The sequence below is a fragment of the Nerophis lumbriciformis genome, linkage group LG19, assembly GCF_033978685.3.
Source record: "Nerophis lumbriciformis linkage group LG19, RoL_Nlum_v2.1, whole genome shotgun sequence".
Classification (NCBI taxonomy): Eukaryota; Metazoa; Chordata; class Actinopteri; order Syngnathiformes; family Syngnathidae; genus Nerophis; species Nerophis lumbriciformis.
In genome coordinates this window covers 40622417-40635129 of record NC_084566.2, presented here as the reverse complement: position 1 = coordinate 40635129, position 12713 = coordinate 40622417, and the positions used below count along the sequence as shown (strand labels likewise).

The window sequence follows — 12713 nt, the reverse complement described above, 5'->3', positions numbered from 1 at the left end:
TTAATGCAGTATGAAGAAGAATGTTTTAATGTAGACATGCAAGCCTTGAAAGAACATTTTAAAAATCAAGACTACATTTCCTGCAAATGGGTGCATTTCTACCCTATATTTTAACTTTAGATTTATTCTCATATCAAACTCTTTTGGCTGTCTTTTTGACACTTACATCCGGCGCCCCCCTCCACACCCTGGATTATAAATAATGTAAATAATTCAATGTGATTATCTTGTGTGATGACTGTATTATGATGATAGTATATATCTGATAGTATATATCTGTATCATGAATCAATTTAAGTGGACCCCGACTTAAACAAGTGTAAAAACTTACTGGGGTGTTACCATTTAGTGGTCAATTGTACGGAATATGTACTTCACTGTGCAACCTACTAATAAAAGTCTCAATCAATCAATCAAAACACATAGAATCATCATACTGCTGTGATTATATGCATCAAGTGTTCATTCAAGGCTAAGGCAAAATATCGAGATATATATCGTGTATCGCAATATGGCCTTAAAATATCGCAATATTAAAAAAAGGCCATATCGCCCAGCCCTAGTTCAATGATGCCATTTCTGTTTGTCATGTATAATTTTGTCTATTTTGTGTTTATCCTTGAATAAACAGGTCAGTTTCTTGTTACCAACCATTGTGTATTATTCAAACTCCCCTAATTCAGCTGGCTAGTTGTTATCAAGAGTACTAAAACCATACCTGCCAACTACTCCGGTTTTCCCGTAATTAGTACGGTTTTCATCAACCTATTCTGGGTTAGTGTGAGAGTCCAGTCCAGAGTGTATCTAACACAAAAGTGTGAGTCCAGTCCATAGTGGATCTAACATAATAGTGTGAGTCCAGTCCATAGTGGATCTAACATAATAGTGAGAGAGTCCAGTCCATAGTGGATCTAACATAATAGTGTGAGAGTCCAGTCCATAGTGGATCTAACATAATAGTGAGAGAGTCCTGTCCATAGTGGATCTAACATAATAGTGTGAGAGTCCAGTCCATAGTGGATCTAACATAATAGTGTGAGAGTCCAGTCCATAGTGGATCTAACATAATAGTGAGAGAGTCCTGTCCATAGTGGATCTAACATAATAGTGTGAGAGTCCAGTTCATAGTGGATCTAACATAATAGTGTGAGTCCAGTCCATAGTGGATCTAACATAATAGTGTGAGTCCAGTCCATAGTGGATCTAACATAATAGTGAGAGAGTCCAGTCCATAGTGGATCTAACATAATAGTGTGAGAGTCCAGTCCATAGTGGATCTGACATAATAGTGAGAGAGTCCTGTCCATAGTGGATCTAACATAATAGTGTGAGAGTCCAGTCCATAGTGGATCTAACATAATAGTGTGAGAGTCCAGTCCATAGTGGATCTAACATAATAGTGTGAGAGTCCAGTCCATAGTGGATCTAACATAATAGTGAGAGTCCAGTCCATAGTGGATCTAACATAATAGTGAGAGAGTCCAGTCCATAGTGGATCTAACATAATAGTGAGAGTCCAGTCCATAGTGGGGCCAGCAGGAGACCATCCCGTGGTTACAGTATGTTTGTGACTGATTTATTGGTCCACGCTGCAAAAAGTGAAATCTAAGTAAGATGAAATATGTCAAATAAGGGTAATATTTGCTTATTTTCTGTCTGATATGATAATTGTTCTCACTAAGCAGATTTTATGTTAGAGTGTTTTACTTGTTTTAAGTGTTTTGCTCCTAAATGATCTCAGTAAGATATTACAGCTTGTTGCTGAGATTCGATGACCTATATTGAGTAAAACATGCTTGAAACTAGAATATCAACTGTTGCAAAGCTGTGTCATCAACACTCACAAGTATAAAACTACTTTTTTAAAGTCATCATTTCTTACTTCAAGCATGAAAAAAAAAAAAATCATGATGCCGAGCGCATATCATTATGTCAAGATAATGGCACTAGCATTTGCTTAATTTAAGAATATTTTTCAACATATTGAGCAAAAAGGTCTCTTTTTTTCTACCAATAAAAGTGCACTTGTTATTAGTGAGAATATACTTATTTTAAGCTATTTTGGGGTTCATTGAAGTTAGCTAATTTTACTTGTTTTGGAAAGTCTTGACAAGCCGAATGTAATAATATAATATAATTTTGCTTAGTTAAAATAAAATACCCCCAATTTTTTTTTTTTCTTTTTCTTGTTTTTGAACACTGACTTTTTGCAGTGCAGACTGGGAGAACAAACTTGCATGCTAAGTTAATTGGAATAACATTTTTATTTTAACTATAAATATTTTTGCATCACACCTTTTGTTTATGTTTACTCTGATCTAGGGATGTCCCGATCCAGGTTTTTGCACTTCCGATCCGATACCGATATTGTTTTTGCATTTCCGATCCGATACCGATACTGACCGATACTGGCCTATCCGAGCATGTATTAAAGTTTAAAGTTATTTAGCCTACTTAGTTGTCAGAATCATGTTGAAAAGGGTTTTAGTACTCTTGATAACAACTAGCCAGCTGAATTAGGGGAGTTTGAATAATACACAATGGTTGGTAACAAGAAACTGACCTGTTTATTCAAGGATAAACACAAAATAGACAAAATTATACATGACAAACAGAAATGGCATCATTGAACTAGGGCTGGGCGATATGGCCTTTTTTTAATATTGCGATATTTTAAGGCCATATTGCGATACACAATATATATCTCGATGTTTTGCCTTAGCCTTGAATGAACACTTGATGCATATAATCACAGCAGTATGATGATTCTATGTGTTTTGATTGAGACTTTTATTAGTAGGTTGCACAGTGAAGTACATATTCCGTACAATTGACCACTAAATGGTAACACCCCAATAAGTTTTTCAACTTGTTTAAGTCGGGGTCCACTTAAATTGATTCATGATACAGATATATACTATCAGATATATACTATCATCATAATACAGTCATCACACAAGATAATCACATTGAGTTATTTACATTATTTATAATCCAGGGTGTGGAGGGGGGCGCCTGATGTAAGTGTCAAAAAGACAGCCAAAAGAGTTTGATATGAGAATAAATCTAAAGTTAAAATATAGGGTAGAAATGCACCCATTTGCAGGAAATGTAGTCTTGATTTTCAACATTTTCTTTCAAGGCTTGCATGTCTACATTAAAACATTCTTCTTCATACTGCATTAATATATGCTACTTTTAAACTTTCATGCAGAGAAGGAAATCACAACTAAAAAAATCACTAATTTTTTCATACGGTGTTGATCTGGAATTTTTTTGCCTCGGCATTTTGATGGTGTGGGCGTGTGGCACCGAATGGAGATAAGCGTCTCGACAGACGTCACAATATTTGAACAATGATGACGAAAACTGTTGTCTCTGTCGTGTCCGTGTGTCGAAAATTGTTATGCGCTTATTTTTTTATTTGATTTTGTGCGTGGCATAGATTTGAGGACGCTTAAACAGTGCGCAATTGCACAGGCGAGCACCTTAGAGGGAGCGTTGCTCGCACGGCTGCGCTAGCATCACAGCTAACGTTAGCCATGCTGCTACCTCTCTGCTCGGGGAGGACGTATACGTATGTGACGTATGACGTGACAGTATGTGACGTGCGTAAGAAGGTGCGCTTGCTGTCTGTGAGAGGGAGACACAGTAAAGAGTGAGAAGAGCCTGTCGTGTAATGCCAGCAGCTAAAAGCAACTGCGTGAGAATCCACAGACCTGTGGATGTGTTGAAGGTGTGCTGGAAAATGCGGAACGGAAATTACGGAGCAGCAGAAAAGTGGAATGTATTATTTAAATCGGTGCGTTGGAAAACACGGACCGGAGTTTTTTTTTAAACTGGATCTGGATCGGCATTTTCCCATGCCTTGCCGATACGCAATTTTTGGCAAATATCGGCAGCCGATCCGATCCAAATATCGGATCGGGACATCCCTACTCTGATCCAACTCCTCAGATATAACATGCACTAAAAAAAAACTGCTGACACTTTGTGTTTGAACCTTTTTTAAGTTGTGGATAACACTTTTTATTCCTGAAATGATCATACAACCTGTTTTCTGTGATGGCACACATCATTTTACAGCACCTCCAATTCAAACTGCACTTAAATGTTTTTTTTTTCATTAAATACAAGCTACAGTATTTTACTCTCACTGGTGAGAAGCACTAATGTATCAAAGTAGGGCTGCAGCTAACGATTATTTTTCTATCGATTAATCTATAGATTATTTTTTCGATTAATCGGTTAATCTATAGATTATTTTTTTTCGATTAATCTATAGATTATTTTTCCTTTTACCGATTTTTTTTTTAATTTAAAATGAAGAGGAAAAAATAAATGTAGGCCAGTTTTTTCAAAAGGCATGGCTTTTATTTACAAAAAAAAAAAGTATGGCCACTCAGTCAACATTGACAACAACATGACAAAATATTCTGTAACAATGTAAACATTTAAAACTTTTAACATTTAACAAAATTAAAAGCAGCTTATTTGCTTTTTAATGTGCAAATATAAAAGTAAACATCCAGTGCAAATCTTAATATTCTGGAATAGTATAAGCATTTCAAAAGTAAAAGTATTGCTTATTTTGCTTTAAAATGTGCAAAAATAAAGATAAACATCCAATACAAAAAAGGGGAAAACGGAAGTATTCTGTAACAAGTGTAAACATTTCAACAAAAGTAAAAGTATTGCTTATTTGCTAAAATGGGAAAAAATAAAGCTAAACATCCAATACAAAAAAGTGTACAGTGTAAACATTTCAACAAAAGTAAAAGTATTGCTTATTTTGCTTAATAACACAACAATGATAGTATGATTAAAGTGAAAGTTAATTGTTGGTTTGTACATAGTATATGTAACTGTTAATGTTGTAAAAGGTATTTGCACAACTAATTAACGTTAGCGTTTGTGACACGTCTTGTGCCGTGGGGTTCTTTCAGGACCGACAGACTGAACGCCAGACGGCTTTGTCAGGTTTACAATCTTTTAATTTTACACAAAGTCTTTTCTCTTCCAACTGCGCGGATCGCGCACCTGGGCACGATTGCGGCTTCGCTCCCGGCGCGCCCCGCCTCGCCGCTCGCTCGCCGCCGCCGCCTCTCCACAGCGTTAAAGAGGAGCGCGTCTTTGTAAACACTGAACAGGCACGCCAAACGCGCCTCTCAGAGCGAAACGGTGCTTTAGTTTATGAATTTACAACGCAGATACAAATGACACATTCATGTTTTTGTGTAATAATGACAACGTATACGCACGCGGACGATTGACTTGTTGATGGTGATGGCAAGAACGCTGTCGGGGGTTTTCTTTTCAAATGTTCGTTCATAGCCGTAGTGCTGCTATGATAGGCCATTTCCGCTCGACACAGTGTGCATACAACAACATTATTAGGCCGTTTATTGAAATACTCCCACACTTTTGACGACTTTTGGCGTTCTTTTTTCCCCTCGCTCGCATCGTCTGCTTTGCGCTCCGCCATGACAGTAAAGTAGTGTGACGTAAATATGCGACGCGCCGACGCACAAAAACGGCGTCGACGTATTTACGTAACCGATGACGTCGACTACGTCGACGCGTCGTTTCAGCCTTATATCAAAGTAATCAAATGATATAAAACACAGTTTGGAAGTGTTGTTTAGTAACTGTTAACTTGAAAGAAAACTCTGATAGTATGCAGCACACCACTGATACTTTGTTTACAGAATGCACTTTGTGATGACAAGCAAAATAACGAAAGAGGAAAAACATTGTTCTCTTTATATCCCAAAAACATGCCAAAACAGAACCAAAACCGTGGCCCTGAAATTGAGCTACAGCCCATTAATAAGAGGTATTATTAGATATTACCCTACAATTTGTTTTGTAACCTAACATGAAGTTAATATGTGGATTTTCTGTTGATAACTTAGCAACCTACACTCTATTGGCTTCAATATCTTTTATACAAAACATGTATGAAAGGAACCACCACCTCTTTAAGAAGGGGAACCGGAGGGTGTGTTCTAACTATCGTGGGATCACACTCCTCAGCCTTCCCGGTAAGGTCTATTCAGGTGTACTGGAGAGGAGGCTACGCCGGATAGTCGAACCTCGGATTCAGGAGGAACAGTGTGGTTTTCGTCCTGGTCGTGGAACTGTGGACCAGCTCTATACTCTCGGCAGGGTCCTTGAGGGTGCATGGGAGTTTGCCCAACCAGTCTACATGTGTTTTGTGGACTTGGAGAAGGCATTCGACCGTGTCCCTCGGGAAGTCCTGTGGGGAGTGCTCAGAGAGTACGGGGTATCGGACTGTCTGATTGTGGCAGTCCGCTCCCTGTATGATCAGTGCCAGAGCTTGGTCCGCATGGCCGGTAGTAAGTCGGACACGTTTCCAGTGAGGGTTGGACTCCGCCAAGGCTGCCCTTTGTCACCCATTCTGTTCATAACTTTTATGGACAGAATTTCTAGGCGCAGTCAAGGCGTTGAGGGGATCTGGTTTGGTGGCTGCAGGATTAGGTCTCTGCTTTTTGCAGATGATGTGGTCCTGATGGCTTCATCTGGCCAGGATCTTCAGCTCTCACTGGATCGGTTCGCAGCTGAGTGTGAAGCGACTGGGATGAGAATCAGCACCTCCAAGTCCGAGTCCATGGTTCTCGCCCGGAAAAGGGTGGAGTGCCATCTCCGGGTTGGGGAGGAGATCTTGCCCCAAGTGGAGGAGTTCAAGTACCTCGGAGTCTTGTTCACGAGTGAGGGAAGAGTGGATCGTGAGATCGACAGGCGGATCGGTGCGGCGTCTTCAGTAATGCGGACGCTGTATCGATCCGTTGTGGTGAAGAAGGAGCTGAGCCGGAAGGCAAAGCTCTCAATTTACCGGTCGATCTATGTTCCCATCCTCACCTATGGTCATGAGCTTTGGGTTATGACCGAAAGGACAAGATCACGGGTACAAGCGGCCGAAATGAGTTTCCTCCGCCGGGTGGCGGGGCTCTCCCTTAGAGATAGGGTGAGAAGCTCTGTCATCCGGGGGGAGCTCAAAGTAAAGCCGCTGCTCCTCCACATGGAGAGGAGCCAGATGAGGTGGTTCGGGCATCTGGTCAGGATGCCACCCGAACGCCTCCCTAGGGAGGTGTTTAGGGCACGTCCGACCGGTAGGAGGCCGCGGGGAAGACCCAGGACACGTTGGGAAGACTATGTCTCCCGGCTGGCCTGGGAACGCCTCGGGGTCCCCCGGGAGGAGCTGGATGAAGTGGCTGGGGAGAGGGAAGTCTGGGCTTCCCTGCTTAGGCTGCTGCCCCCGCGACCGGACCTCGGATAAGCGGAAGAAGATGGATGGATGGATGGATGAAAGGGGGAAAAGTTTTCAAATGTAAACATTTCATGGCAAGCCTTTGCAATTTTGCACGACTCTAATTTAATGCTACTTTAGCCGCATACTTGGAAGTATGTGGACATATTTGTGCAGCACTCTGACCATAAAGGACAGCTGCACATTAAACGGCTGTAAAAAAAAAAAAAAAAAACCCACATTAAACCAAAGGGGGACTCTTTGATGCTGCATATGGGTTTTTGTATTTATATATTTCTATTTTTCCACCACAAAATACTGCATCTGTGGCAAAGTCATCTTACGTTATTATCCGTCAGACTTAATCACTTCAAACAGCTTGACTTAAATGTCTAATTAACTTCTAAAAATGGAAAAAAAAAGCACTCATTTGAATAAAACATGCTAAACTACCCAATCAGGGTCACTGAGTCACCTTAGAATTTTATGGCTGCAACACGTGCCAAAGTAGTTGGGAAAGGGCATGTTCACCACTGTGTTACATCACCTTTTCTTTTAACAACACTCAATAAACGATTGGGAACTGAGGAAACTAATTGTTGAAGCTTTGAAAGTGGAATTCTTTCCCATTCTTGTTTTATGTAAAGCTTCAGTCGTTCAACAGTCCGGGGGTCTCCGCTGTCGTATTTTACGCTTCATAATGGGCCACACATTTTCGATGGGGGACAGGTCTGGACTGCAGGCGGGGCCAGGAAAGTACCCGCACTCTTTTATTACGAAGCCACGCTGTTGTAACACGTGCTGAATGTGGCTTGGCATTGTCTTGCTGAAATAAGCAGGGGCGTTCATGAAAAAGACGGCGCTTAGATGGCAGCATATGTTGTTCCAAAACCTGTATGTACCTTTTAGCATTAATGGTGCCTTCACAGATGTGTAAGTTACCCATGCCTTGGGCACTAATGCACCCCCATACCATCACAGATGCTGGCTTTTCAACTTTGCGTCAATAACAGTATGGATGGTTCGCTTCCCCTTTGGTCCGGATGACACAATGTCGAATATTTCCAAAAACAACGTGGACTCGTCAGACCACAGAACACTTTTTCACTTTGCATGAGTCCATCTTAGATGATCTCGGGCCCACAGAAGCCGGCGGCGTTTCTGGGTGTTGTTGATAAATGGCTTTCGCTTTGCATAGTAGAGCTTTAACTTGCACTTACAGATGTAGCGACCAACTGTGTTTAGTGACAGTGGTTTTCTGAAGCGTTCCTGAGCCCATGTGGTGATATCCTTTAGAGATTGATGTCGGTTTTTGATACAGTGCCGTCTGAGGGATGGAAGGTCACGGTCATTCAATGTTGGTTTCCGGCCATGCCGCTTACGTGGAGTGATTTCTCCAGCAGATTCTCTGAACCTTTTGATGATATTATGGACCGTAGATGTTGAAATCCCGAAATTTCTTGCAATTGCACTTTGAGAAACGTTGTTCTTAAACTGTTTGACTATTTGCTCACGCAGTTGTGGACAAAGGGGTGTACCTCGCCCCATCCTTTCTTGTGAAAGACTGAGCATTTTTTGGGAAGCTGTTTTTATACCCAATCATGGCACCAACCTGTTCTCAATTAGCCTGCACACCTGTGGGATGTTCCAAATAAGTGTTTGATGAGCATTCCTCAACTTTATCAATATTTATTGCCACCTTTCCCGACTTCTTTGTCACGTGTTGCTGGCATCAATTTCTAAAGTTAATGATTATTTGCACAAAAAAAAATGTTTATCAGTTTGAACATCAAATATGTTGTCTTTGTAGCATATTCAACTGAATATGGGTTGAAAAGGATTTGCAAATCATTGCATTCCGTTTATATTTACATCTAACACAATTTCCCAACTCATATGGAAACGGGGTTTGTATGTTTTACAAAGCCATGTTTAGAGTAGATAGTACTTTTCCTTTTTATATTTTACTAGTTTCTCTTGTGTTCGGAAAAGGGTGGAGTGCCATCTCCGGGTTGGGGAGGAGATCTTGCCCCAAGTGGAGGAGTTCAAGTACCTCGGAGTCTTGTTCACGAGTGAGGAAAGAGTGGATGGTGAGATCGACAGGCGGATCGGTGCGGCATATTCAGTAATGAGGACGCTGTATCGATCCGTTGTGGTGAAGAAGGAGCTGAGCCGGAAGGCAAAGCTCTCAATTTACCGGTCGATCTACGTTCCCATCCTCACCTATGGTCATGAGCTTTGGGTTATGACCGAAAGGACAAGATCACGGGTACAAGCGGCCGAAATGAGTTTCCTCCGCCGGGTGGCGGGGCTCTCCCTTAGAGATAGGGTGAGAAGCTTTGTCATCCGGGGGGAGCTCAAAGTAAAGCCGCTGCTCCTCCACATCGACAGGAGCCAGATGAGGTGGTTCGGGCATCTGGTCAGGATGCCACCCGAGCGCCTCCCTAAGGAGGTGTTTAGGGCATGTCCGACCGGTAGGAGACCACGAGGAAGACCCAGGACACGTTGGGAAGACTATGTCTCCCGGCTGGCCTGGGAACGCCTCGGGATCCCCCGGGAGGAGCTGAACGAAGTGGCTGGGGAGAGGGAAGTCTGGGCTTCCCTGCTTAGGCTGCTGCCCCCGCGACCCGACCTCGGATAAGCGGAAGAAGATGGATGGATGGATCTTGTGTTCAGAGGTCTGTTTTGTGTCTTACGTTGGATTGTGAAGACCTCCCCCACTGGTTTCTTATCAGTGGTGCGAGGGGGAGATTGGGGGTTTTCTTTGTGTGAAAGGAAGTTGGCTTTTCCCTTTCTGGATGTTGTTGATATGGCTTTCGCTTTGCATAGTAGAGCTTTAACTTGCACTTACAGATGTAGCGACCAATTGTAGTTACTAACAGTGGTTTTCTGAAGTGTTCCTGAGCCTATGTGGTGATATCCTTTACACAGTGATGTCATTTTTTTGATGCAGTACCACCTGAGGGATCAAAGGTCACGGGCATTCAATGTTGGTTTTCAGCCTTGCTGCTTACGTGCAGTGATTTCTCCAGATTCTCTGAACCTTTGGATGATATTACGGAGCGTAGACGGTGAAATCCCTAAATTCCTTGCAATAGCTCATTGAGAAATGTTGTTCTTGAACAATTTGCTCAAGCATTTGTTGACAAAGTGGTGACCCTCGCCCCGTCCTTGTTTGTGAATGACTGAGCATTTCATGGAAGCTGCTTTTATACCCAATCATGGCACCCACCTGTTCCCAATTAGCCTGCACACCTGTGGTATGTTCCAAACAAGTCTTTGATGAGCATTCCTCAACTTGCAAATCATTGTATTCTGTTTATATTTACATCTAACACCATTTCCCAACTCATATGGAAACGGGGTTTGTAGATTAAGAATGGAGTATTTAGCGTGATAGAGAATAATGCCACAGTGTCTTGTGACATCTAACGTGAAACAATGATTTTTTTTTGGTGGTCCCAGGCATGGTGAACCGGGAGGTGCTGGAGCAGGTGGAGCGAGGCTACCGCATGCCGTGCCCTCAGGGCTGCCCCGACTCGCTCCACGAGATGATGCATCACTGCTGGAAGAAGGAGCCGGACGAGAGGCCCACCTTCGAGTACATCCAGTCCTTCCTGGAGGACTACTTCACGGCCACCGAGCCCCAGTACCAGCCGGGAGACAACCTGTAGTCCCACGGTCCTGGACTCGGTGACGCGAGTGAACGAGCTGGAGCAAAGTGCAAGAGGCGGAAGAAATGGCCACAACACTGTGATCAATACCAGACTAGTTAGTCCTCCTCATTTCAAATTGATTTTCTACTGTTTTTATAATGAATCAACTCTTTTTTTTTTTTTTTTTCTCTTACCTTTTTTTCCCTGTTTTCTGCAAAAAAAATAATTCTCCGCCATTTGAGTCGAAAGATCTTTTATATGTACTAGAGATGCGCGGTTTGCGGACACAACCGCTGAATCCGCGGATCGGGCGGTTGAAATAAAAAAAAATTAGATTTTATCCGCGGGTCGGGTCGGGCGGTTGAAATTAAAAAAAATTAGATTTTATCCGCGGGTCGGGTCGGGCGGTTGAAATAAAAAAAAATTAGATTTTATCCGCGGGTCGGGTCGGGCGGTTGAAATTTAAAAAAATTTGATTTTATCGTCGGGTCGGGCGGTTGAAATTAAAAAAAATTAGATTTTATCCGCGGGTCGGGTCGGGCGGTTGAAATTAAAAAAAATTAGATTTTATCCGCGGGTCGGGTCGGGCGGTTGAAATAAAAAAAAATTAGATTTTATCCACGGGTCGGGTCGGGCGGTTGAAATTTAAAAAAATTAGATTTTATCGTCGGGTCGGGCGGTTGAAATTAAAAAAAATTAGATTTTATCCGCGGGTCGGGTCGGGCGGTTGAAATAAAAAAAAAAATTTGATTTTAAATAGATTCAGGCGGGTGGCAGTTAAACCAATTCGGAAATATATATACATAGTTAAATGTTGTTACCCACATACGAAAAACGAGCAGGCACCTGCAGCATATGCCACAACAGAAGAAGAAAAGAAAAAAAGAGATGGACACTTTTACGGAGCAGAGAAGGGACGCCTCGCCGGGGTCCCTTCCCCCGAGAGGGCCCCACCGGGAGCCGTAGCTGAGGCGATCCGCGAGAAGGGCCCGACGCACGTCCAGGGTCACCACCGCGCCCACCGCACCGACACCCCGCCTCGTCCGCCTTCGCCGCGGCCGGCGTCACGCGCAGCAGGTAAGCAGCTTACCTGCCCGCCACCCCCGTGGCCGGGGGGCTCGTAACAGGGGTCACTCCGCGCGCTTCGCCCGCGCAGCTTACCTGCCCGCCACCCCCGTTGCCGGGGGCGCGTAACAGGGGTCACTCCGCGCGCAGTGCGCTCACGAAAGGGGTGGGGCTCACCCTGGTGAGCAGAGAGTGATGAGCAGAACTGGCGCTGCGGGATGAACCGAACGCCGGGTTAAGGCGCCCGATGCCGACGCTCATCAGACCCCAGAAAAGGTGTTGGTTGATATAGACAGCAGGACGGTGGCCATGGAAGTCGGAACCCGCTAAGGAGTGTGTAACAACCCACCTGCCGAATCAACTAGCCCTGAAAATGGATGGCGCTGGAGCGTCGGACCCATACCCGGCCGTCGCCGGCAGCGAGAGCCGCGACGAGTAGGATGGCCGCTGCGGTGCGCGCTGAAGCCTCGGGCGCGAGTCCGGGTGAAGCGGCCGCGGGTGCGAGGGACATCGCACCTCCACGCGGCTCCCAGATGATTGCGCACTGGTGTGCGTCTGGGCCGTGACAGCGTGGCACGCATTGAATGTCTCTGCTACATTGGATCAGTCTCCTTTCTTTAACAGGCAAAAGCTTTATAACCTCACTAATGCCTTGCATCGTCTATATTAGATATATACCGTATTTTCCGCACCATAAGGCGCCCTGGGTTATAAGCCGCGCC

General features: G+C 43.7%; 1 protein-coding gene across 1 annotated transcript in view; it reads left to right on the top strand.

Annotated features, from left to right (window-relative positions):
* yes1 (YES proto-oncogene 1, Src family tyrosine kinase) overlaps positions 1-12422 on the top strand; it is a 91876-nt gene extending 79454 nt beyond the window's left edge. The window contains exon 12 of the mRNA XM_061978773.1: positions 10736-12422. Within this exon, the coding sequence (XP_061834757.1) occupies positions 10736-10944 (209 nt within the window). The 3' untranslated portion in view covers positions 10945-12422. The remainder of the gene's footprint in view (positions 1-10735) is intronic.
* The last annotated feature ends 291 nt before the right edge of the window (positions 12423-12713 follow it).